Source organism: Ambystoma mexicanum, chromosome 5p (genome assembly GCF_040938575.1).
Source record: "Ambystoma mexicanum isolate Mex_15411 chromosome 5p, UKY_AmexF1_1, whole genome shotgun sequence".
Lineage (NCBI taxonomy): Eukaryota > Metazoa > Chordata > Amphibia > Caudata > Ambystomatidae > Ambystoma > Ambystoma mexicanum.
In genome coordinates this window covers 967,747,544-967,775,350 of record NC_090930.1, presented here as the reverse complement: position 1 = coordinate 967,775,350, position 27,807 = coordinate 967,747,544, and the positions used below count along the sequence as shown (strand labels likewise).

General features: G+C 49.1%; 1 protein-coding gene across 1 annotated transcript in view; it reads left to right on the top strand.

Annotated features, from left to right (window-relative positions):
- The window catches only part of ABCA13 (ATP binding cassette subfamily A member 13), a 2,251,223-nt gene that overhangs the window by 1,380,697 nt on the left and 842,719 nt on the right, over positions 1-27,807 (top strand). The window contains exon 36 of the mRNA XM_069613428.1: positions 6,360-6,537. Within this exon, the coding sequence (XP_069469529.1) occupies positions 6,360-6,537 (178 nt within the window). The remainder of the gene's footprint in view (positions 1-6,359; positions 6,538-27,807) is intronic.

Sequence of the window (27,807 nt, the reverse complement as noted above, 5' to 3'; positions counted from 1 at the left end):
GGGGCTGCCCAGACCAGGTAATAATTCTGCAAACTCTCTACTCAGGAGAGCACTGGGATCAAATAATAAACAGCAGCTGACAGAACTGTCAGAACCAAGGCAAGCAGTGTACTAGAAGCGGGGCACAACATTTGCACTCGCCAATAGACATTGGCTAGTAATATTTGACTCTTGGCAGGTAAGAAATGGTCTGCTGTCTGTATGTATAGAACTGAGGTGGCAAGTGACTTTTTTATGGGTGTCTAGTTAGCTTGCAACTTGCATTTTTGCCTCCTGCTTGAAGTATGTTGATATGAAAAAAGGGAAGTGAGACAAAGAAGGTTTCACCCCACCCCTACCTCTCCCCCGAGTCAGAATGTGAATGTATTTGCAACGCTTCCTGGAATGGCTGGCAGCAATTCAATGCGAAATGGGTAGCCAGAGCTAGAAGATAGAACATTTGGGATCTTGCCAAAAGATACATCAACTGGGAGCCAAGTGGTCTCCAAAGATTATTTGGAAGTAAAGTGAACTAGCCATGCTGCACACCCTCCCACTACCCAAACCCACCACCCTGCAACGATCAGTTAAGAGGTACTGAAGGCCAAACAGGGAACCAATATATAATTCATTGAAAAAGGAGTGTGGGAGCCCCTCTACTGAGAACGACCATGGGTAAAATACCCTGTTCTATGGAATTTCATCCACTCGGGAGGGTCTACAACCACGCTTTAGCCCACTGCACCCTCCACAGAGTGGACATATCCATTTACATAACAGTCTTTGCCCCACCCACAAGGGCAGTGCGGCACCGACATGCTAGGCAAATCTCCTCTGAACAAGCCTGTACCACCAGCAACCCAGACACGTGTTTCTGCCTTGTTGGGCCTCCTCGGTGAGGTGAAACTGAGCCTCTCTAAGACCCAGTGAGCAAGGGGTCCACGTTTGGTATGCAAATGGTTATTTCTCTTCTTTGAAGGGTGCAGTGAGCTAAAACGTGGTTGTAGACCCTCCAGAGTGGAAGAAATTCCATAGAACAGAGTATTTGACCCATGTTTGTTCTCAGTAGAAGGGGCTCCCACACTCCTTTGCAATATACAATTAAAGTCACAAATGCCACCGGCAGGATACAAAAATGGTGCAAACCTGATTTAGTCATAAGCAAAAAATAATCATTACCACTGCCCCCCAACTTACATTGCAAGAGTATCAGGATGCATTAACAAATATACTTTTCACACAGCTGCATAACAAATCAGATCCAGCTACATTAAAATCGCTGGGCCTAAAACTGGTCAAAAGAATAGAATGGCACTAGAGTGTCCCGACAAATTATTGTAGTTTCACTTGGTGGCAAAGGAAACCTGCCCGGTTTCTGATGGTCAATTCGGTTGCTGACCTCCAAAAATATTAACCTGTAATCAACCATGGATGCTGTTGACCTGGTAGATGCCTGAAAAACTAAGAAAACATCTAGACCAAGAAGTCACTAGAGATTGTTCTTGAAAACTGAAAAACATAAAAAAAAATGTACCCAAGTCTATGGGGATGCCTGGGACATTTAAAGCCATGGTGTATCTCTGGCGGTTACTTGATTCAATACAACGCAATCCAGTATTTGCTGCAAACTGCCCCTACCTCTCTCTCTCTTCCTGCTAGTTTTCGTTTCGCATCGGAATCAGTTTTATTTGAATTTGGTAGCATTTTATTTATTTCACAATTATTTTCTTTTGCATGTTATGTATGCAAGGTTCTGAAAATGCATAATAAAGAGAATAATGGCTTGAAGCCACCTATAGTTGGCTTTCTAGGTTGTGTGTTGTATGTTGTGAGAAGTCTATATTCACAAACAAGTGGCTCTGGATCTGTGGGTCACACACTGGATCCAGCCCTCTGGAATCAGCCCGCCATGTACGCAGGAAACTAAATTGATCACCTCATCCACTTTACAAAGTTTAATAATGAACGCAACTGTGACCGTTACGGTATTCATGTAGAAACTCTACGGATATTCCCATTGGTTGCCCCCAAAAGATTAGACAGAGGTGCTCAGTACAAAATAAACGAGTGAAAATAATCCTGGTTGATGCCGTTTGTTTTGTGGGAATGCTTTTTTCTGTGGCTGTTATTGCCACAGACTTTATAATCGTGTTGTCAAACACATTAAAATCAGCACCAAACACTATAAACTGCCCATCCACCTGCAGCCTCACCCATAGACAATAACATTGTTCACGATGATGGACAATGAGCCCATCCATGAGGTCCTTCTGAATACAGAAGGGGACTCCTACTTAACTCCTAAACCTTTGCTCCATCTTGCATTAATAAATGCCAGATCGCTGCCTGCACATGCCCTTGATATCCATGACCTCCTGACAACAGGCAATCTTGATGCCCTAGCCATTTCTGAAACCTGGCTTCATGCAGCATCAGGCCCAGAACTATCCCTCTCCATCCCCCTAGGATACAGTATCCTTAGGAATGACATACAGAACTCCAGAGGAGGCGGAGTCACCCTCATAGCCAAGATCCACTTACACACTAGACTGCTCAACACATCTCTCAATGATAACAGAGACATCCTCTCGCTTAAACTGACCACCTCTCCTACTAACACCATCTCCCTTCATTTGCTCTACCACCCTCCGGGCCCTAGACTGACATTTGAAGAAGTACTACTCCACATTCTAGGAGACAACCTAAAGCCCTCATCACAAGTGATCTTCTTTGGGGACATAAACCTGGGCCTCAATTACCCCTCTGACATACCAGCCACTGCTCTAGGCTTCACCCAATGCATTGGCAACCCTACACACATCAAAGGGCACACCATGAACTGGATAGCTGACCTCAACTGCCATGTCTCTGTTATTTCCAACTCTCCCTGTCCTTGGTCGGCCCACCGCATCAGTGCCTTCACTATCCCTCTCAGTCCACAAACCAGACCACCTACCAAGTTGCTACCACCATCTCTGGCTCGCTGCTCCCACAAGTTAACCAAAGATAGCTTTTCACCTTTCCTTGTGGATCTCAATCCAGAGCATGTGTATGCCTCTGATCCTAAAATCTTAGTCGAACTCTACACCAAAACTATAACCCACGCAGTTGATACTATTGCCCCCCCCCCCTTGATCCCAAAAAACAAAAAAAAGATTAGCTGAATCCAGCTGGAAAAACACCTTCCACTAACTCAAAGCAAAACTTCACCTAGTTCTCCAAACAATATAAACTTGCTATCACCTCAACCTTCAACACTAGAATAACTAATGCCAAATCAGCCACCAAAGAGTTATTCACTATCCTTGGGGAATTCAATCCCTGCCCCAGTCACCCCAGTATCCGCTCTGATCAACGACCTCGCCTGGTGCACTACCATACAAAATGCCATGCTGCTGAAGATTGACATGTATCAGAAAATAATACTTAACAAACTATCCTTTCCCACACCCGCCAGAGAAATGCTGCCACACTTTTGCCCATCTCCAAGACCCCAGAATGCCCCCTGTTTAGGTTCAGCACAATTAGCAATCAGGACACCTTACATCTCCTAAAAAGTTTGAAACCATTGAGGTGCAAAGGGGGTGTTTGTCCTGCCCCCTCACAAATATTGTGCAGAAATACTGGCCCTGTTTATCAAGACTCTCATCAACTCCTCTTTCTCTACCAACGCAGTACCCCCTAGCCTTAAAGAAGCATGGGTTCTACCCCTCTTAAAAAAAAAAACTCTCTTAACCTGACAGCACCAAACTACTACCGGCCCATCACCACTGTCCCCTTCCTGATAAAGATACTCGACGTAGCAGGATATGTTCAAATTCAACTACACCTTGAGGCTTACTACATCCTTGGAGTCCATCAGTCTGGTTTCCGCCCAGTCCATGGTACTGAATCAGCACTCCTGCTACCTTAAAACCCAGATTGACGACATCAGGGATGAAGGCAAATTTGCCCTTCTTCTCCTTCTAGACCTTTCCGCTGCCTTCGACCTAGTGGACAATACCATACTTTGCCACCACCTTACCTCCACTGCTTCCTTCTCCCCAGAAGCATCTTTCTGGATCACCTCCTTCCTAGAAGGAAGGGTAATGAAAGTTTTATCTGACAATGCCTGTGCTCCTCCTCTTAGCTGTGCAGTGCCGCAAGGGTCATGCATCTCGCCGACCTTGCACAACATATTTACCAAGCCACCCTTTGACCTCCTTGACTCCCTAGGCATAGCATATACCAACTATGCTGACGACACGCACATCCTCCTCCCTCTCTCTGGCAACCACTCCAAAGACACTGTCACGCTGTACACGTATCATCCAAGCCTGGATGGCAACCCATGGCCTCTGCCTCAACAATGAGAAAACAAAACTCCTCCTTGTTGGGCCCTCGTCCATGCTAAGCAAGCTAGTCCCGGCCTACACAGCGTTAATCCGTGATGACACCCAAATATCTGTCTCGCTAGCAGTTAAGACCATAGGACTATACCTAGACGCCACTCTGTCTCTACAACGCCAAGTAAATGCAATTCCTCCTCAGTGTCTTACTCGACCAAACTCCTAAACGCCACCAGACCCTTCCTCTCCCATGACAGTTGTCTAACTATCGCCCGGGCATTGATAGATGCCAGACTTGACTATTGCAATATACTCTTTGGGGCACACCTGCTCATGATCTAAAAAATTTACAGACCATCCAAAATAATGTCCTGTGTGCTGTGCTGAACATCACTAAATCCCAACACATCTCAGTTGCCCATAAAGCAGTGAACTGGCTCCCCATCCGAAAATGAATTGCATTTAAGATCCTCACTACACTCACAGGTGTATGTCCAACTCCACCACATGCTACCTGACACATAAAAGCACTAAGACACCCTCATGTAAGCCCATCAGAACTCCATACACACACACAGTTGTTCAGCCCAAATTCAAACGTGCCAAAGCAGGAGCGTCCATCTTTCTAGTCATTGTTGCGAAACAATGGAATTTCCTCCCGATGCGCTAGGAGCAGAGAACTCTTTTTGGGCCTTCTCCAAAGCCCTCAAAACATGGCTGCTCACTTAACTCAAACTCTACCTCCCAGCCCTTCATGAAATCAACCCTGAAATAGATGCCATTTCCAAAGTAACCCCTTGTATTTGGCCAAGTGTTTGTATTTGACTTCCTACAGGCTGCCTGTAACTTCAGCTCCCTGATGCCTCAGGGTTTGTGTGTGCTATACAAATGTAAAAATAAAATAAATAAGCAGTCAAGAACACAGACGTTTTATTGTGTTACACAATCTCAAACAGCTCATTTAATACCATTTTGGGAGAAAGTTTCACAACCGCGCTAGAAAAGTGAAATTGAACTGTATGACAATTTTCTGAAAGGAATTCCACATCACCTGGTCAGCCTCATGCAGGAACTGAGCTCCCACTTCTTCAAGAATATATATAGCTGCAACTTGCCCTGTGTCATGCGTGACACCTCAAAACTACACTCTTTAACTAACTTATCCCTCGCATCCCTCCACCCGACGGCCTATCTTGTTTCTAGCATGTACTTGTCCCCAGTACCAATGTTCTGTTGTTTTTCTTTCTGCTCTGTCATGTAACTAAGTATTCTTACCCTGTAACCAGCAACTTTCTCTGTAACAGTGCCACGAAGCCTCCGGGCTGTTGCATGCTTTATAAATGTGAATAAATAAATAAATAAGCCAGTCCTGGTTTTCCCCATTGCATGCTGGGATTTGCTTACAGTGGGAAGAACGAAACAAGTCCCAGCATGTAATGGGAAAAGCCAAATGCTGCTTCGATGGCTCATCCATGAGACTGGTTGGTTCCCAATGCTAGAGTGGATGGTGGATTCATGGGTTTAGCATTAACATTAAATTGCACTTCTTGTGTCAGAGTGGAGAGCAGAATATATGCCTCTCTCATATGCTTAATCAAGCATAACCATGCTTCCGCCCTCGCCCTTTTACTGTGCTTTCTGAAAGCCACTGATATAACTTATCATTCTAAACCAACTGCTAACTAAAAGTTCTTTCCCAGCTATAAAAGCTGCTCTTTCTGATTACTTTCCGTTGCCCTCTTCTCCTTCTTTCTTAAGTAAATTACACTCAGTAACCACTTGAATGACGTATAGCCCATATTTTGGAACATTCTGTCCTACATAATGAAAATACATCCAAGCGGTGTAATTGGCTACATTACAAGTATTTCACAAACCAGCTCAGATTTGATTAGGCCCTCTGCATGGGTCAAATGTGCCTTAGTTGTTTGTTTTTGCAAGAGACACATTATGAGTCAATGAATTTTGACTTTGTTACCAGGCTTTTCTGCAACCTAGGGGGAAGATTGAGCTTTTTGTCCCTTTAAAGCATGCCATTTTTTTGCCCCACAGATTGGAGAACGTCCGGCAGTGTGGAGTCGCGCTGTGTATCATGCTGGGCTTCTCTATTCTTACTGCGTCCATTGGAAGCTCTGTTGTGAAGGATCGCGTCTCCGGGGCAAAGAGACTGCAGCACATAGCGGGGCTCAAATATGAGGTCTACTGGATTGCAAATTTCCTTTATGACATGGTAAATATGAGCTAAGCTCTAAAGTCCAATGTATTTACAGGTGGTGTTGTAAGTAGGCCTGTGTGAAGTTGCAGAAGTTGGACTTCGCGCACATTGTGAAGTTTACTGTGACACTTTGCAACCATCACAAAGTTGCAACGTTTTTTGCAGACTCTGTTAAATAACCTCAAATTGTGTTTCAGAGTTAATAAATTAAGCATGATGCTATATCAGAGTGATACCTTGTGCTCTGGAAGTGCTGTGGCAAATTCCACTAAATGGTCTCCTTCAAACCAAGAAAGTTGGTGCAGGGAAATATTCCCACAAAATACAATTTGCTAAAATAATTTCTCACAAAGCAATCACTGCCAGGTCAAAAGAATGATAGTGACTTACATGCAATGCAATGCACCACAGGCTGCAGGCTTCTTAACAGTATATCACTTCCACTTATTGTTTTTCTCTTGTGACCTGGAGGTGATGATTGACTATATATATGTGTGATTGGAATACTCTGCACACATCCACACGCAGCTGAGTTGAAACTCAATTTCATCTCAGCTATAGTCAATGTTAACTGGGAGTATTGCATGAGGGTTTTCTTAGTCCGATGATTGGATTTGGACTTTTATGGCCCGATTCAGAGAGATTTGCGCTGGAGCCGGTCACAAGGCCTATGAAATGAAAAACACCTGAAGATGCCTGGGTGAACTTTGACATGCTCAATTACAAATTTAGTTCACAGCGATTTGTTAGAGTATTTCCGGATTTACACCAGATCCAGCCTTTTTCTATTAATTATAATGCAGCAGGTGCCAATCTGAGTTGATGATCATAGCCATCGCCACATTTGCTTCAGTGCCGATCGTTATCAATCAGGCCCTCAGTGTATGTTATCATGAAGGCTCTTTTGTTGTCCCTCTCAGTTTCTTCCAAGATAAATCTGCAATGTCAATCCTGCACACCAGCAACATTTGGCATTGATTGTATGCTGAAGCATCCAAAATTAGCGAGAATCGATGCTCGTGTCTTTTCAGGTGTATTCGAGCTACCTGTTTGGAGACTGGACATGCACAGTGGAGCATACGCTCCATCCCGGACCGTTTCAACGACTGCCATCTAGTCTTTGTAAAAGAACCTCAACTAGTCTATGAGAATACATTGAGTGGGAGGTCTCTGTGTTTTTATTTATATGTATATCTCCTCTTCTTCCTCTATCATTTCCGACTGTCTGACTGCTATTCTGCTATAGTGAGCTGCAAATGGTTTCTGCCTTAATGCTAGCAAGACTGAGTTCTCCAGCATGGGGTCTGGCATGGATTCACATGCTCATGAATATTCCCCGTCGTCAGGCTGGGAATCCTTGGTAAAGAAAAAATCAGTATCAGTTTCGTTTCTGATCTGTCTTTCGTAGTAGTAATCAATCACTGATCTCTGCGTCATACTGACCACAGCCAATGACTGCCATCTCCCTAAGCCCCGCCTATGGCAGCCATCTTCAGATTTTTACCGCACGTTCAAGTGTTGGGAGTCCTCGTGCTTAGCTCTCGAGCTTTTGCTGCGTGTTTCGCGCTTTTTCAGGTGAATTTTCACATTTTTTCAGTTAATCAAGCCTCAAGCTCCACCGTTTCTACTCCCGTTAACGGGTACCCGTTGCGGGATTTTTCTACGCCCCTCAAGGGTGAAGATTTCGTCGAATCAACCTCTTGGAGGATTCCAGAAGATTCGCGGCCTACTTCGAGATGGCCCAGGACGCGAGTTCGTCACCCGGACCCAAGCTGTTTTTCGCAGCTGCCCTGGATGCGGGCTGCAGAATGTGTTTAAGGAGGACGAACATTCGCAATGCCTCTACTGTCTTCATTGGGACAAGACTCATGTAGAGAAGGACTGCCAGTTCTGCAAGAACTTGTCGGAGCGGACCATGAGCGACCGTCGATCCCGTCTCGCCAGCTAGTTGGAGAAGGGCTCAACGGTTGAGAAGAAGAAAAAAGGGTACAAGCAGGCTTCGAAGTCCTGTGCGGGCGCCCCAGCGACGGGGGCCCAACACCAGGCCAAGCGCCGCGAGTCCGCTGGCTCTGGGAGCGCCGAAAGGTCAGGCTCTTTGGTCGCCAGGCAGGGCGCACCTTCCCCGGCACCGTCAACCACGAGCCAGCGCTCCGGTTCGGGGAAGAGGAAGTCCGAGACCCCGGGTAAGCTTCGGGAGAAGCCCCGTCTGATCTCGGGAGAGGGGGAGCGAGGCGTCGCCCCTCCCCCTAAGGAGAAGGCCCAGGACGCACCTAAGGTGGTGAAGGCCCCTACCCAGCAGGCAAAGGCCTCTATCGAGGCGATTGCGGCGACTCTGGCCAAGCCGGCAGAGACCCCGCCAGCGGATACCGCCTCCGGGACTAGAGTTTCCCTGCCGCCAAGGAGGGAATCCTCTTTTCAGCCCATCGTCATGGCCCCCGTGATTGGAAAAAGGGGGGGGCACGGTAGCCTCCTCAAGCTAGGAGTCAGCCTCGGAGGGGGAACTGACTGAGGTCGCGAGGAATCTCGAAGTACAATTCGAGAAGGTTCGGTCCCGCAAGGAAGATCCTCGGGAGATAACCGAGGAAGACAACGATGGCGAGGAAGAGCAGCCTTCCCTTCCGGCGCAGCCGGAACCTAGGCCTCAGGATAGCTCGGCGGCCATTTTGTTTGCGATCCAGTCCTTATGCTCTGAGATAAGGACAAGATTACCACGGCCCAGGCCGGAGGACCCGCAACCTGGCCCGTCGGGAAGTCCTCAGAACAAACGACGGAGGACCCAACCCTTTCCTCCGCTCGCCCCGTAAGGCCTGCAGTTCCCTCCTCATCCTCCCACGAGTTGGGAGATGACGGTGCGGTGGGCTCGACGACGGGTTCTGAGGGCGACGTCGACGGAACGGGTCTCCCGTCGCACGGGCATCTCCGCCCGACGAGATTGGCTCATTCCACGCCATGATCGCCAGGGCGTCCTCTGGCCGGAGGAGCAGAAAAAGGAAGGTTTCCTCTATCAGCGCCGGGAGGCCAAGAGGAAGACTGTCATCGCGGTGCCTCTAATCGATGACATCTGGGAGGAGGGCTGTCGGTACTCAAGAACCCCTCCACGGCACCAGCCAAACGGGACCGGTACGAGAAGAAGTACCGGGTCCCCGAGACCGTTCCCCTGTGCCTCAGGGCCCAGCCAATGCCAGACTCGGTCGTCTCGGCGGCGAAGAAGAAGAAAGCGGCGGGGTCAGGAGCCTCAACGTCGAATTCCCCTCCGGACGGCGAGGGAAAGAAGTTGGACGCCATGGGGCAACGGGTCATTTCGTCGGCGGCGACGACGATCAAAGCGGCCAACGCCCTGGCGATCGTGGTCCGTTACGACAGGGAGCTCTGGTTTAAGCTGGCCCCCATATTGGACTTCCTTCCGGACGACAAGAGGTCCGAGGCCCTGGAAATACTTCAAGAAGGCGAGGTGGCATCGGACCACGCCATAACGGTGGCAACAGATATTGCCGATACCGGGTTCCGCCAGCTGGGCAACGGAGTTTGCCTACGACGACGGAGTTGGCTCCGGGCGGTCGACTTCCGTCAGGACGTCCAGACCAGGGTGTTGGACATGCCGTTCGACAGCAGCAACTTGTTCGGGAAGGCGGTGGACGAATCCCTCCAAGCCATAAAGACGGCACTCGGAGACGGCCCGCGCCCCAGGAGCCCTTCAGCAACGACGGCCCTTTCGGAGCTCCGGAGGTAGACAGGGGGCCTCCAAGGGATCCAGCGGTGGCTCGTCGTCTTACCGCCAGGCGGCATGCTCCTCGTCTCAGGAGGCCTACAGGGGTCACGGCAAGCAGGGAGCACCTCGCCGCCATCGGCAAGGTGGCCAGGGCGGCAAGGCCACCACCTCCAAGCAGGACTGAACCTGCCGTGGCCTCGGGCCCCCACCGAAGCACCCCGGTGGGAGGCCGGCTGACGAAGTTCGTCGGCGTGTGGAAGTCCATCTCCACCGATCGTTGGGTGCTGGATACCCTGGCAAGAGGATACTGTGGCCAGGAAGGAAAATCACGTCCCGCAACTGCTGTTGGAAGTACGGGCGATGCTCAGGAAAGGTGCCATCGAGCCCGTCCCGAAGAGGCTCCGGGGCTCCGGGGTGTACTCAAGGTACTTCCTCGTCAGGAAGACGACAGGCGGCTGGCACCCCATCCTGGACCTTCGTCGTTTGGACAAATACATCATGTCACAAAAGTTCAGGATGGTCACCTTCCAGCACGTGCTGGGACAGCTGGAGGAAGGCGACTTTCTATCGTCGCTGGACCTGGAGGATGCATACTTCCACGTTCCCATCCTCAGAAGTCACTGAAAGTTCCTCAGGTTCGTCGTCCAGGGACGCCACTACCAATTCAGAGCACTGCCGTTCGGATTGAAGTCGGCCCCCAGGGTCTTTACCAAGTGCCTAGCACCTGTGGCGGCGCGGCTGCGCCTGCAGGGGATTCACGTCTACCCCTACCTGGACGACAGGCTCATCCGCTCAAGGACGAGGGAACTCGCCGTCGAACACACTGCGAGGACCGTCCAGCTACTCACAGACCTGGGATTCACCATAAATTCACCATAAATTACCCAAAGTCCAACCTGGTGCCGTCACAGGTGGCCCTGTTTCTGGGAGCGAAGCTCGATACAGTGAGGCGCCTGGCGGCACCGTCGGAAGAACGGACGAAGGCCATTCTGGACAAAATGCAGCGCCTGCTAGCCACGGACGTGGCCAGGGTGAGGTCCATCAATTCCCTCCCGGGGATGATGTCCTCTTGCATCTACCTGGTGTGCCTATGCAGACTACGGATGCGCCCTCTTCAAGAATTTCTCGACTCCCGTTGGATGCAGGCGACGGGCACCTTCAAAGACAGGGTCCCCCTCAACGAGGTGTTCCGGCGGGTGATTCAGTGGTGGGGCGTTCGAGCGCACCTCACGGCGGGCAAGGACTTTCAGACGCCGGCGTACAAGGAGACGGTGACGACGGACGCTTCCCTGGAAGGTTGGGGCACCAACACCGGAGATCTCCACGCAAGAGGCCTCTGGCTCCCGGATGAGAAGCTCCTGCACATCAACATCCTGGAACTCCGAGCCGTGTTCTGGGCTCTCAAATCATTCCTCCCGTCGCTCAAGGGCAAGGTGGTGCGGATCTTCACGGACAACACCACGACAATGTTTTACATACGGAAACAGGGAGGTACCAGATCCCCAGCCCTATCCAAGGAGGCACAGGATCTGTGGCACTGGGCGGTTGCCCAGGGGATGTTCCTGGTTCCCTTCCACCTGGCAGGAGAAAGAAACACCATCGCCGACTCGCTCAGCCGGGAGCTGCGCGCGTGTCACGAGTGGGAGCTGCGCCAGGATCAGGTGGATCAACTCTTCCGACGATGGGGCAAACCCCAAATCGACCTGTTCGCAACAGCGACGAACTCGAAGTGCCAGAGGTTCGCCAGGAGGTTTCCCCAGCGAGAAGCATGGGCGATGCGTTCCCGTTCCCCTGGGATGGCCTATACCTGTATGCGTTCCCTCCGTTGCCGTTGCTGCTTCGACTCATCAACCAGCTCAAGAGGTCCCGGTGCAGGATGATCCTCGTTGCACCGGCGTGGCCGAGGCAGATCTGGTTCCCGGACCTTCTGGACTTGTCAACGTCCCCATCTATCAAGCTGTCAGCGGACGTGGATCTTCTCTCCAGAGAAGGAGGCGCCATCTTCCACCACGACCCGGCGTCGCTGAACCTGCAGGCTTGGCTCCTGCAGCGCTAGAGTTTGGAGGGTAAGATATACCGGCCGACTGCAGAGAGGTTCTTGCAAAGGCCAGGCGTCCTCGACTCTCAAATGCTACGGTCACAAGTGGAAGAGGTTCTCTATCTGGTGTCGAGCACAGAAGATCAACCCCCTACGGATTACGGCCCCTCAAGTGCTGCCGTACCTGCTATCGCTGGCGAAGGCTGGGCTAGCCCATGCCTCCATTAAGATTCATCTGGCGGCGATCTCCAGATATACCAGAACCACAGGACGGACGTTCCTGTGGTCCCATCGACTGGTGAAAGAGTTTATGAAAGGACTATTCCGGTCGTTCCCACCGGTGAAGGCCCCGGCCCCGGCTTGGGAACTTAACGTGGTGCTGACTAGGCTCATGGGGCCCCCATTCGAGCCGATGCACTCTGCACGGATGAAGTTTGGGTCGTGGAAGACTGCATTCCTGGTGGCCATTACCTCCGCACGACGAGTGGGAGAGATCCAGGCCCTATCCTGCAAAGCACTGTACTTGACTTTCCATGCCTCGAGGGTGGTGCTTAGGACGCACCCCTCCTTTATGCCCAGGGTGCCGTCGGACTTCCATCTTAACGAGCCCCTGGTGTTACCTGTTTTCTTACCGTCTCCTTCGTCGCCGGCCGAGAGGACTTTGCACTCGCTGGATGTGGCTAGAGCGCTGAAGTTCTATGTGGACCGCACGAAGATTTTTCGGAGGACATCACAGCTGTTTGTGAACTTTGGACCTGTGAATCAAGGGAAGGCTCTCTCGAAGTCTTCTATTTCCAGATGGCTCTCCGGCTGCATCATGCACTGCCACCGGTTGGCTAACCGACAGCTGCCAGGCCGTCCGAGAGCCCATTCGACCAGAGCGATCGCTGCTACTATGGCATTCCTATCTGGTGTGCCCCTGCTGGACATCTGCAGGGCTGCTACGTGAAGGTCGACGCACACCTTCACAAGATTCTACTGCGTCGATCGGGATTCCAGGGAGGAGTCCAGGGTCGGCCAAGCAGTGCTGCACAACCTGTTCGCTTAAGGTGAGCCTGGTGAGGAGGTAAGAGATGCTTAATGTTGAGTTGTTGTGTTGCTTAATGTTGAGCCATTGCCACCTCCCGTGGTTGTGCATGTGTGTACTGCTATGTATTCTTATATTCATGAGCATGTGAATCCATGCCAGACCCCATGCTGGAGAAGGAACAAGTTACTTACCTGTAACTGTTGTTCTCCGGCATGGGTCTGGCATGGATTCACATGCGAACCCTCCCGCCTACCCCTCTGCGGCTCTTCACTTGGTCATACTGCCACTTCACGTGCTACCAAATCTGAAGATGGCTGCCAGAGGCGGGGCTTAGGGAGATGACAGTCATTGGCTGTGGTCAGTATGACGCAGAGATCAGTGATTGGTTACTACTACGAAAGACAGATCAGAAACAAAGCTGATACAGATTTTTTATTTACTGAGGATTTCCCAGCCTGACGACGGGGAATATTCATGAGCATGTGAATCCATGCCAGACCCATGCTGGAGAACAACAGTTACAGGTAAGTAACTTGTTCCATCCTTCTCATTGGGACCCCTGCTCTTCCTTCCCTACTACTCCCCGGCCTTCCTCCATGGGTCCCCTCTCCTCGACTCTCTTGTGAGGCTAAAAACCTTGGTGTCATCTTCGACTTCTCTCCTCACATCGCGGACCTTGCCAAATAAGCCCACTTTCAGCTGCACCTCCTCAGAGGAAATCTTCCTTTCCTCACCTTCCCCTAGAAGCCCAATGTCTCCAGAGCTCTGGTGCTCTCTAACCTGGACTACTGCAACAGCCTCTTGCTCAATCTACATTTAACCTCCCTTCGCCCCCTCAACTAATCCAGAATGGGACTGCAAGATGTATCCTTGGCCTTTAAGCCTCTTCAGCCCTATACTTTCTCCACTGGCTCCCGGTGGCTGCGAGGATCAAGTTGGAGACCCTGTGCATCATCCACAAGTCTTTCTGGGGCCCAGACCCCGCTACATCCAACTCTCTCTCTCTCTGAATACCTCCATGCTAGAGCCCTTCTGTCTTCTAGCTTGAACTCTCTGCAGATCAGACACTTTTCCAAGCAGCGAGTGGGGGGGCAAATCTGTCTCTTTGGCAGGAGCATTCCTCTGGTATGGCCTCCCTGCCCCTCTTAGGCTTGAGCCAGATCTCCTTAAGTTCCTGAAGCTTCTCAAGACCCTCCTTTTCTCTTCTTCCTTCCCTCTACCCCTCCCCTGCTAATGCCCCCATCTGCCGCATTGACTGGTTGCCTGGTCCCTTCTGGGTCCTACAGGGTTCCAGGCCCTCTTTGCCCAGTCTACCCCAGCATCCTGGTCTCCCAAACCCCCCAACCTTCCCCAGACTATCCTGGTGGGGTGTGCATCCCTACCAACCCGGATCCACACCGCCCTCGCACTTGTGTGTGGCCTTCACTCCCTGCATCCCCTGGCATCTGCCCACCTGCACCCCCCTTGATACTTGACCAGCCCCGTGGACCCTCTTCTCCCCCATGCACTGTATGCTGCTATTCTGCCCACATTTCCCTCCCACCTTAGCATTCCCTTCCCCCGACCAGCACTTCTCCCATTCCCCTCCCCCTGCACTTCTTGTTACTGCACTTGCAGGATCCGAATGACACAAGGTCTAGTAGAACCATTATTTTTGTTTTCTCTCTTGTCCACCCCTCCTCCCCCCCTTTTTTGTCTTGTGGTGCCTGAAACACCATTTGATGTACAGGCGTTTACAAATACCCAATAAAGAAAAAAAAATGTGTGAAATTGGAAGAGTTCTTACAGCTCAAGCTTATTATATGTGCCTGACAAAGAGCTCTTTTGAAAACCAACTGATAACGGTAATTTTTAAGCATCTAACTAGAGAAAGATTAAATCCATCATATACAAATCGAGGGGTCTATAGATGCCAGTGGGTACCCTTCTGGCTGTGGGATTTCACTGATCTTGGTTAGTAGGTCTATTTTGCAGAAATGAAAGATGCAATGGGCATTGCATTTTCGTATAACTGCTGGATGTAAGAGGTCCTGGGTAGATTTACCATGTAGAGTGTGACTGACACTGTTACAGCGAGGTAAATTGAGACCACTGTATTAGTATGGCCTTCCTTGAAAAATATTGTGAACTTGCATGCAAATGATCACTCCCTCCTGTGCACCTACTGAGAGTGAAAGCAGTGTGGCATATGTCCATGTTTAGGCTGGTGGGTGGGCCCGACCATCCAAAGGAAGCCTCTTGTTAGTGTCACGTGCTTCTTGAGGGCCAGATGTGGGGGCACCTCCCTCTTACCATACCCCTTCTGGCAGTGACAGCAAATACAGAGCCATGAATAAAATAAAGGGGGCTGTACTCCAGAATGACTGTATGGCAATTCTTTGTTTGAACTGGGCGGGACTTTACACCTCACAGAATAGCATGCACATTGCAGTGAGATAAAAGGCAATTTTCACCTGTCAGCTAATTAGCGCACTGATGCTCAAACAGGCGGCTTACGCATATTTCTGCAAGTTCCTGTGTTTTTTATTTTTTATTTTTAAACCAACAAACTGTACTGTTTGTCTTGCTTACAGTTCCAAACTCTCTACAAAAGTAGAAGGTCACAAGGGCAAACTATTTTCTCAACTGTAAAACCACCAATAAATAAATATTGTATTCAGATCATGCATAACAATGTGTATGACTGTATCAAACAACGAATTACAAACAGCAGCGGATGTTATTACTAATGAATAACAAAGTAAGAGAGTATAGACTTCTCAAGATGGCCCATGTCAGTGATCGCTCAGACCGTCCTGGCTTTTAGTCTCCCATTATATTGCTTGCTAGTAGTTATATTACTGTGTTTATAGTGGGGAAAATGAAATCTCAGATACTGTGAAAAAGGACTTGAGGTAAAATGTTCGTATTTGTAAAATATATGAACCGTTACACAGGACGAATTATGAAATTTGTTTTTGCATACTTTAGATAAAATTAGTGTACATTTTTAATTTTGTTATTTTTGTGTAAAGCGTGGACCTAGCTTGAGAGCAGCAGAGAGCTTTACAGAGTGTAGGTAGTCACCAGTTGGAGTGGTATCTTTTAACAGTAGCGTGGGGGAGGTCTGTGTGTCAGTATGTACGTCCATTGGAATGAGTCCTTGGTAAGGTGTTGTTGAAAGAGACATGTTTTGAGAGATTTGCGAAAGTGGAGAATTGTAGGGGCATTCTGAGCCGACACCGGGATAGAGTTCCAGAGGGTGTGTGCATGACAAGAGGATTGGTTGCAGGTCCTCTCTCTGTGGACGAGTTGTGATTAAGCTGGGTGATTGATTTGCTGCGCAAGGAGCGCGTACCACCAGATATGTGGAAATTATCCTCCAGGTACGCTGGTGGGCTAGTCGTGACTGCTTTTTAGCTGATACATGCAGTCTTGAACAGTATCCTGGCATGGAGTGGAAGCCAATATATTTCACGTAGGATTGGGGTGATTCAGTTAAATGTCTGCGCTCCTGTAATAAGACAGTGTTGTGGACTGCTTTTAGGGGAGCCACGTGAACAGCTGGGTGCCCTGTCAGGAGAGCATTTTCCCCATCGGCATGCAAGGCCATCAGGGCCGGCACTACTGTCAAAAAGTCTTGAGGCAAGATGAAGGGTTTGATTTTTCAAAGGATAGCTAAGAAGGCTGAAATAACTTGCCTCAGAATCTCTATGTGTTTCGGAAAGGTCAGGCTGCTGTCAATAGTGAAGCCTAAGGATTTTGCCGAGTCTGAGAGTTGTAGATGAAATCTTTCTAAGCACATATCATTGAGCCATTCTTGGACAAGTTGTTTTTGTGGCCGGACCAATAACGACAAATGCAGACTTGGATGGGTTTAGTTTGTGGTAGTCAGTCGACATCCAGGTCTGGATGATGGCTATGTAATTGCAGGGATGAATTATGTCCTGCGTGCTAATCACTCTCATGTGCAACTGAGTATCATCCGCATATTAGTGGATGGCTAGATTGTGATCTTTGAGGAGAGTGCCAAGAGGCTCCATGTAAAGGTTAAAAAGGATTGGTGAAAGGATGGAGCCTTGGGGGATTCAGCAGAAGACCTGGAGTCGGTTAGAATGCAATTAGTTCATCTGGACAGCCATGTGTTTGCATGAGAGGTAGGAGCTACACCAATTCAGGACAGTGCCAGAGAATCCCATCTTGCCAGAAAGGAGGGAGAGAAGGATGCACTGTTCCATGGTGTTGCATGCAGCTGAGAGGCCAAGGAGAACAAGGAGACTTGAGTCACCATTATCCATGATTTAGAAGGCGTCATCCACAACCTCGTCGTTGGCTGTCTCAATGCCATACTTGGGGCAGAACCTTGGAGTTGAACAATTATGGTGATTAGTTGTGAAGCAACTACTTTTTCCAGGATTTTGCCAATAAACGGGATGTTCTTAATGGGCATGTAGTTGGCCAGGTGGTCTGGATCCAAATTTGTTCTTTTCAAAAGAAGTCATATGAGATCATTATTGAGGGTGTATGGGAATGACCCTTCTGTGAGGGAGGCATTGATGATGCTGAGAAGTGCATTGAGCGCCATGGCCATTAATTGTTCAATGATGGAGACCAGGATTATATTGTAATAGTAAGAAGTAGGTTTGAGGGAAACAATCGTTTTTTGGAGATACGGGAAGAGAGAGGAGAGAATTGGGCCCACAGGGGCAGTGTGCGTGTCAAGGGATATAAATGCTGCGAGAGGTCGATTTGATGGTCTCTCAGATTTTGGCTATTTTTTTTCAATAAAAATGTGTTAATTCTGTCACATTTTTCCTGAGTTGCTGTTAGCTCGAGGTCGGGTGAGTGTTTGGTACAGTGCTTTACTACTTCAAAGTGAGCGTTGCTGCTATTAGAGGCTGCAGCAATGGTGTAGTAAGCAGCTTTGGCCTCGGAAATCAGAATCCTACGGTTTGCGCTGACATATTTGAGGTTGGTAACATCTCTCTGGTTATGGTTTTTACACCACCATTTCTCTAGGGCACTGATTGAGCGTTTGTAGGAGGCTTGCTCAGCGGTCTACCATGGGGCAGATGGTTTGATCTTAGACTGACTGGATTGTAGCGGGGCATGAACGTACTCGAGTTTCATAGCAGAGTTGCTTAATAATTCCAGGAGGCCCAACGTGTTCCCTGTGGAAGGAAAGCCTGTGCATTTTCCTTCTAATTCATTGATCAGGAAGGTAAATATGCTGCATTTTTCAGAGGGTGAATCCATAATCCATTGTTTCAATTCCTACACAACATTGGGATATTTGTGACTGGCATTTTGGAGAACCATATAACCTTTGTATGTCGAGTCTAAAAAAAGGGCCTTATTTGAAACCCTGGCACCTCCACCCTTTACACCTGCTGTACAATTTGGGCAGATCTACCTTTCCTATGATGTAACTTCTGGCTCAGTTAAAGATTGCGTTTAGTTTTGATCCCCCTTGGCCCCAAACAGAAAATCTAGAAGTAGGCACTGATGCACAGTACTAGTTTAACTCTTGCCAGATTACTATAAAGGCAACATTGCATGCTGGTGCACAACGAAAATTCCAATGGATAAGTGTGAAATCGGAAATAAGAAATCTACAAAATTGCAAACTGTGCAACCAGAATATCTAAACTCACAACCAGGCTTCTCTGCTCGACCAATCTATGTGACCCTGGGCAAATCATGCTACATAATTGGGCCTCATTTTCTTTGGCTACCATAATTGGCATCACTAAGAAGTGATTCTGTAACATATGCACTGAATAAAGGTCTTACTCATGCATTGTTTTATAGAATACAGTGTTGAAGGTATCAGGTGATAAAATCGCTGCAAAAATGTCTCCCAAAAAAAAATTGCGGCAAAAATGCTGTGGTTTGACCCGGTAAAGGTGTACCCCATTATACCATTTAAGGGGAGCGGGGGTTGCAGGGGTGTCCCCTGCTCCCCTTAAATGGTATATGGGTCCGGGGGTGGCAGGGGTGTCCCCCACATCCTTTACATGATTGTGGCGGCAAAACCACAGCATTTTTGCCACGATATTTTGTAACCACAGCCATTTTTGCCACGTTTTTAAGACATGGAACCGTGTTGGAGCCATCCATAATCAAAATATTGATCGTTGATAAAGTATACACATGCTGAATTGCCACATAGCTTGCGTGCCATTGTTCTCCCTAAGACAGAAGTGAAATAATATTGTTATTAGGTTTTTGACTGTTCTCACATGCCAGTTACACGGTCTCATGGCACAATAAGAAATGGAAAATAGGTGCTGGGTTTGATTAGTATGGATAGAAGGAACATGTAGGATGTTTTGCTGTTTTGATGCTGTGCACAGGTTGGAAGGACCAAGGTTATGCGTGCAGATGTGTTTATGGATGGTTTGGGCATCCCCTGTGCCTACAGTGCAATGAAAGATTGGTTCAAATTGTGTTGTAGAAGTTGGAGGGGGAGGTGTAGTTGTGATATTTCTAATGTGTATTGGCAAGGGTGTATAGTTGCAGTGTCTGGGAGGCTTACACAGTATGTGTTTTATGATGTGGAAAGTAGAATTACAGCATGTTAATGCCAGAAGCAGGCAATGGAGGGGCTTGTGGGCCTTTGAAGCATCCAATCCTGTGTGGCAATGTGGGCATCATAGACGTAGTGCATCTTGGAGCAGCATCCATTTAAGGAGATTTGCAGAATGTGGGACAGTGGGTGAAAATTCCCCTGACACCAGATACTGCGATGCGTGCAGGGCAAGTACCCTAGGAGAAGAACGGTGTTTCATAGGAGAAGGGGTTATTTGAGGCATGAACCTTGCAGATGTGCACGGAAGTTCACCTGCATGAGTTCTTTTACTCAACCCTTCCTTAGGCTAGGGTCTTTGCCATGCATTCTCCACCTGCTACTCAGCCTGAGTGAGGTTGTGGAACGCGGATAGTCCTCCGCCCACAATTCACATCCCCCACCCAGCCTGAGATCATGTGTCCTCAAGCCGCAGCCCCTCTCCCAAAAACAATTGCAACCCAATTCCCTAACTCTTACTAGGCCCTACTATCGATTTATTTCTGCCCAAACCTAAACTATCTGAGCTACAATCCCCTGCCCTAAAAAGCGCCACTCCTGCTTCTTCCAATGCCACTTTTTTTTTACTACCCCCATTTTCTATTTGCCTGTCTTGTATAGATGCTGGTTTGAACCCCACTGAATCTTATATCTCGCACCTTGGGAAAACCTCTATAGTTCTACCTGGGTGAAACCATGGAAAGTCTATGGTTTTGAGTTTTGCACAAACTGTGCCCCCATGCCTACACACCCATACACACACATTGTGAATGCATCATGAACATGTTCGTATGGGGTGAAGCCTTTTCTGCTGTGCTCATTTGGCATTTAAAGGCCATCTATTCTATCTCTACCACATTATATACCACCTCCTTAATATTCGTGACAAAAAAAGACCAGAAAATATTACTGCCATCTATCAGGCGTTGAAATGTACACTTCTTTTATTTTCATTGTGCAGCCTTCAATGCATATCAACATTATTTTTTTATTAGAAAACCATTTGTTATTTGAAATAATTTGCAGTCATGGGAGATTACTTTCATCGTCAAGTGGTAACATTTCGGCATGCAAACGGTTAATTAAACAACATTCAAGCGATTGAACTTTAGCAATTTAAACCTCCACACCATTACACTCAAGGATTCATGTTTCGAATTTAATTTCCATTGTGAATGAAATACATTTACCTTATAATAGGTGAAGAACAAACACTTTACAAAAAACAGTAAAACTGCATTAACTTAAGTATTAATAAAACATGACTGGAGTCGGCGAGCTACTACATCTTGAGTTTGTAATAATTGCACCCAACAATGTGATCTGCAAGGGGGTCAGAAAATAAATAACCACAGGGAGAGAAGCAAAGCAGCTGAGCTATTTAATAAGACATCCTGTAGGGCATGTTAAAACTAGAGCAAATACGATTGTTCTGAACTTAACTCGTACATTCCCATTAGCATTTAGACTGAATAATAGCATATCATTATATTAGCTAAAATTCATGAAGCGGACCATAGATAACTCATATATTACCCTGCCACGATAGTGGCAGTGTAGTTATGGTTAAGTTGGTGTTTCCATAGGAAGAACACGTTTTGGGCAGCTTATAACTTCGCCCCCTCTGGACGAATCCTCACCAAACTTTGCAAAAAAGTATATGGCCCACTCTGAATTTTTTTGCAGTTTGGTGAGGATTCGTCCAGGGGGGGGAAAGTTATAGGGGGGTCCCAAAATTTCTTTTTTTTCCCATAGACTGAATGGGAAAAAAATTCTGCTCACGCCTACAGCCCAAACCGCTGGACGGATTTTCACCAAATTTGGACCAGGAGCAGCGGCTTGGTCCCGAAAGCGTGCTTTTGCAAATCTGGTGAAAATCCCTCCAGTAGTTTTTTTTAAAATGACCAAAAAGTAGGTAAAAAAAAAATAGTGATATCTGTGTTCGCTTCGCGGACACACTTCCCTGTTCATTCCGCGGACAGGACCGTGATTGGGCAAGCAGCTTGCGTGATGTCCGCGGACATCTGAAGTGCTCTCTCATTGGATGCGGTGAAAGCGTGCAGTGCGTCTGGCTTCAGAGACGCCTGCCATCTTTCTTTCCCGCATGAGAGGCTTTATCAGGTCAACAGGAGCGTGTCTGTCTCCTGTTCCTCCCACCCCCCGCTCATGCCCCGTGTGTCCTTTCTGTCCCTCCCACCCCCGCTCATGCCCCGTGTGTCCTTCCTGTCCCCCCACCCCCGCTCATGCTCCGTGTCTTCCCTGTTCCTCCAGCCCCCTGCTCACGCCATCGCACACGGTGGCCAGCGGAGGGCCGAGGAGCGGGATCTGCCGCACAAACTCATGTCCGTGTTTTTGTTCGTCTCCTGACATACAAACCCCCCCACCCCCTGCTCATGCCACGTGTCTCTCTCCCTCCCCCCCACCCCCCGCTCATGCCACGTGTGTCTCTCCCCTCCCCCCACCCCCGCTCATGCCACGTGTCTCTCCCCTCCCCCGCTCATGCCCCGTGTGTCTCTCCCTCCCCCCACCCCCTGCTCATTCCCCGTGTCTCTCCCTCCCCCCACCCCCTGCTCATTCCCCGTGTCTCTCCCTCCCACCCCCTGCTCATTCCCCGTGTGTCTCCCTCCCCCCCACCCCCTGCTCATTCCCCGTGTGTCTCCCTCCCCCCCACCCCCTGCTCATTCCCCGTGTGTCTCCCTCCCCCCACCCCCTGCTCATTCCCCGTGTGTCTCCCTCCCCCCCACCCCCTGCTCATTCCCCGTGTGTCTCCCCCCCCACCCCCTGCTCATTCCCCGTGTGTCTCCCTCCCCCCCATCCCCTGCTCATTCCCCGTGTGTCTCCCTCCCCCCCACCCCCTGCTCATTCCCCGTGTGTCTCCCTCCCCCCACCCCCTGCTCATTCCCCGTGTGTCTCCCTCCCCCCCACCCCCTGCTCATTCCCCGTGTGTCTTTCCCCTCCCCCCACCCCCTGCTCATGCCACGTGTGTCTCTCTCCTCCCCCCCACCCCCCGCTCATGCCCCGTGTGTCTCTTCCCTCCCCCCACCCCCGCTCATGCCCCGTGTCTCTTCCCTCCCCCCACCCCCCGCTCATGCCCCGTGTGTCTCTCTCTCTTCCTCCCCCCCACACACTGCTCATGCCCCGTGTCTCTCTCCCCCCCACCCCCGCTCATGCTCCGTGTGTCTCTTCCCTCCCCCCCACCCCCGCTCATGCCCCGTGTGTCTCTTCCCTCTTCCTCCCCACCCCCCGCTCATGCCCCGTGTCTCTTCCCTCCCCTCCACCCCCCGCTCATGCCCCGTGTGTTTCTTCCTTCACCCCCACCCCCCGCTCATGCCCCGTGTGTGTCTTCGCTCCCCCGACCCCCCGCTCATGCCCCGTGTGTCTCTTCCCCCCCACCCCCCGCTCATGACCCGTGTGTCTCTTCCCTCCCCCCCACCCCCCGCTCATGCCCCCTGTCTCCCTTCTTCCCCCCACCCCCATTCATGCTCGTGTCTCCCTTCTTTCCCGCTCATGCCCCGTGTCTTCCTGCTTCCCACCTCCCCCTGCTCATGCCCTGTGTCTCCCTTCTTTCCCGCTCATGCCCCGTGTCTCCCTTCTTTCCACCCCCTGCTCATGCCCCGTGTCTCTCCTGGTCTTCCCGACCCCCAGCCGATGCCCTGTTGTGTTCTTCTTTTACACCCTGCCTTCCCTTTCCCTGGTGTCCATCTTGGTAAAAGATTTTCCTTCCTACACCGGGACCCTGTCTGTGGCGTCCCGGTTTGGGAAGAAAAATCTTTTTTTTACCACCCCGGGCTCCCACTTTGAGAACCTAGGATGCTAGTGGTCTTCCTCCATTGAAAAGGACGTTATGGTTACGTTGCACTAATAAAAAACTACGTAATTCATTAAGAATAAATGTGTTAAAGGGACGTTATGGTTAAGTTGCGCTACTAAAAACCTATGAAATTCAGTGAAAAAACTTTGTTAAAGGGAAGTTATGGTTCAAAGTAAAACCGAAAAACCCCTGAAATTCGGCAGTTATGGTAAGATAAGCAACCATAACTCGCGCCACCGTGCACTGCTAACACTAACACCCAGGACATCAAAGATGACATCACAAATGTCATTGACGACATCACTGATATCACATATCTGGGCCACATGTTTTTGTTCACTGACATATATAGGCCAGGTGGTTTTGTTCACTGACAGTCAGAATATTAAAACCAATGTAGTGTACACATTTCCTTGTATGTAATACAAGAAACATAGCACAAAAACAATCTAATTCATTTTGGCCCAATAGCAAACACTTATTGATCATTCAGATTGTGACAAAACCCGTTTGCTCCCTTCTGTATTACCGAGGCATGTGTTCATTCTTTCGACAAAGGTGCAAATGTTAGATTATCTGTCCCCTGATTAGCATGTCACTGGCAAACGTTAAACCTGATGGTAACTAGCAATTTTAAGGTTTTAAGTGTGTTACTATTTTTGATAATATTGGCAAATGTGTTGATTTACTCAATTTTACGATTGTATAATTACTGTGTATATGCTGATTCATTTTTCTATATGTGATTGTGAAAGGTTTTATGTAAACCACAACACAAAAACCGGTTAGATTCATTCTGTATAATGTAGGCATTTGCTCAATGTTTAGCACTGATCCAACTCATATATAATCTAGCCCCTTAATGGGAAAACATGTTAATGTACATTAGTACCCGGCGAGAGACAATCTGAATGCAACAAGCATTCTGATTGGCTCTCGCCAGGTCCCTACCCAGCCGGGAATCCCTCCGTCGGGATTCCACGGCCTTTGTCCCCGGCAGGGGGCATGGTAACCCTTCAACCAATGAGGAGGCTCGAAGCGGGGCCATCCCCGCTCCGAGCCTCCCCGCGGCTGAGAGGCTGCCTTCGCCCCCCGCCGCAGACTCGGGTAAGCCTTTTTTTTATAATTCCCTTCCTTCAAACCCCCACCCAACCCCCCAACTTAACTTCTCGGTCCTGCGTCCCCGGCAGGGGACGAGGGAAGCCTCCAGCCGTGTGGAGACTCGGAGCGGGGCCATCCCCGCTCTGCGTTTCCACACGGCTGGGGGCTTCCCTTGTCACCCGTCGGGACTCAAGTACGTTTTTTTTCCCCCTCTTCCCCAGTCCCACTCCCGCCCTCCCAACCCCACTTACTTTCTTTTTGATCCTTTTTCGGGAGCAGACACAAGTGTTCCCAGTGCATCCTCTACCGATGGCCGCCATGGAAAGGGAAAACAGACTCCGTTTCCATGGCCGCAGCATTTCAGGACAAAAAAACTGCTTTTCATGCCCCGGTCATGCCATTTTTGCAGGCCGGGGTACTAATATCAATAGAACCCTCGCGTCGGGGGCATTACCGACTCTGGTAATGCCCCGGGCCTTCGCTAAGGCCCTCGCTTCGCTCGGGTCCTTACCTATGGACCTCGGGGCATTACCTCAGTCGGTAATGCCCCCGACGCTCGGATTCTATTGCTTAATTAGTACCTGGCACAGCGAATCCACGGGATACACTACATGTGGATTGGCTCCTTTCTGAGCCATACCACAGTGTAATCCCATGGACGCACTTACGTGCATCACGCACCGGGTACACTGTTGTTAAAACATTCCTCCCATTCATTACTACGGAGCAACGTGGCCTAAAAATTGTGCCCTCTTGCTCTGTAGTAATGAAGCAGTATGCGCGTTCTAGTGTTCATAGCACTAACACATACTGCTACGATGGCCTTTTCAAACGGCAAAAGAAATGCAGCTTGACAAGGTTTCGCTACAACATTTAGTATCTAGGGATACAAACCCCGGAATACTAATGGCAATAACCGCCTCACCGGCGGGCCATTACCACCTATAGGTAATGCCCCGGGGACCCTGTTAAGGCACTCGCTACGCTCGGGCCTGTAACTTTGGGCCCTGGGAGCATTACTTTAGTCTGTAATGGCCTCAGCAGTAATTGCCAACTATAAGGAAGGACGCCACATCAGCAAGGGGAGATGAAACATTCAACAGAACACTAAAGTGTTTCCCACTAATTTACAAATTCTGGACGCAGATACATTCCCATCGATGAGAAGACGTTCAGGGAGAGCCCTGTGCTCCAGGCGGCAGCATGTCTATTGCAAGTGTCATTGTGAACATCTTGGATCCACATTTGATTCATGGACTTCAGAACTATGCTTCCCTGCAAGATGTGTCTGCATGGGGTAGGTTTAGCAGTTTAGCTGTGAGGCGGGAAGAAAATGGGAAAATCCACCCCATTGTGTTTACCTTGAGATCTGAGCTTCTCAGTCTGCCAGACCCTGAATAGATTCCCCCCCTTTTAACAACAGGTGATGGCTGAGGCAGGAAGCAGAGTTTCACTGACCACAGATTTTTTGGTCGGAGTACCCGAGTAGCAATTTTTCTGGACAGTTTATGGGTTACTTCCCATCCAAACCTTTGACCTAGTGTCTTCTTTTTGTACTCCACCCCGCACTTGTCCCCCCATGCCTCTCCCATCTCCTGTACCGTATTTCACATGCACAATCTGAACGTACCATGCCTTGAAGATTTGTCTATCTGTCTTCCGCTGCCCAACCCCCCTCTTTGCACGGTGGCGACTCAATGCACTTGAAAAACTGCAGAATTGTGGTCAGACCCATTTGCTTTTATCTACACTGTTCATTGTATTATATGCACTTACTCTGCCTGTGCAGACTTGCATCGTTCAGAAATTCAAGGTCTCTGAATGTCTGAATGACTGTTTTTTTATCCCCTTGTCCCATCCCTCCTTGTGCGCTTTGAAACAGTTGCTTTCTGTATAGGCGCTTTACAAATAAACATTACCATTACTTGAAAGGATAGAGAATGTGCATGTCTTCGCTGAGAATCTGAAATTGAAAACTGTGCGCCTAGAGCCCCCTGCGACTGTTCAGAATCCTATAAGATTGCTAACTGTGCTCCAACTAGATAAAAAAGCAGCCCTCTCCTTCCATCTTCTCCTCTCATGCCTGTCTCAATTCAGCACTGTGAGAATGCCACAGTGGATGGGGCGTGGCTGAGCAGAGGAGTGAGGCAATGGAGAAGCAATCAGGAAGTGATCAAGGCTCATTCTCCTGCTACATTTCTCTTGCAATGCTGCCACCTCACCACTTGTAAGGATGCATGGGTGGTAGCAGAAGCAGGCTGGCCATGATGACAATGGCAGCAGTGGACCTGGCAAGACCTAAGAAGTGATGTCAGAGGATTGGGCGAAGGGCAGCATTAGAAACGTGTTTTCTTTTCTCTCCTTAATCTCTCCTCTCCCCTCTATGTTCTTGAGCAGCACTTGGCCTCACTGGCACAGAAACGAGGGGGCAGAACACAAGCTGCACTGCATCGGCTGCCTCCCTATCACCTCTCCCCCAGAAAGGGGGAGATAGAGAAAGAAAAAAAAAGGGAACGAATTGCACAATTTAGCAGCTTCAAAAGTTAAATGGCAAAGTTAGCTTGGTTCCCCTGCTCAGACTTCCTAGTGTCCTGTAAACGATGCTCCTAACACCTAAAAAGTGCATTTGGCCAGGCCAGTAAGTGAGGGCTCAGCATAATGTGCCCTAACCGGGATAGTAAATAAGATCTCACACTCCAAACTCACATCCTCAGCCCTGGACAAAGATAACAAGGAACAGAGATGTCGGACTGATCACAGAGGCAGGGATCTCATTTCACAAAAACGCCAGGGGTAGCGGAAGTGACATCACACGACCCTTGACCTCTGATGACATCGCAGGAAGTGATGTTATTTGGCCCCATCCCAAAGTGATATCACAGGAAGTGACGGAACATAACCTTTCACCCCTTGATAAAACAGGAAGTGGCACCACATAGCATTGTTCCTAAGTACACTACGAAAAATATGGTTACAATATCACTGTAATATGATATACATTTCATACAAGAATGGATCACCACATGTTTCATTAATATCAGTGTGTATG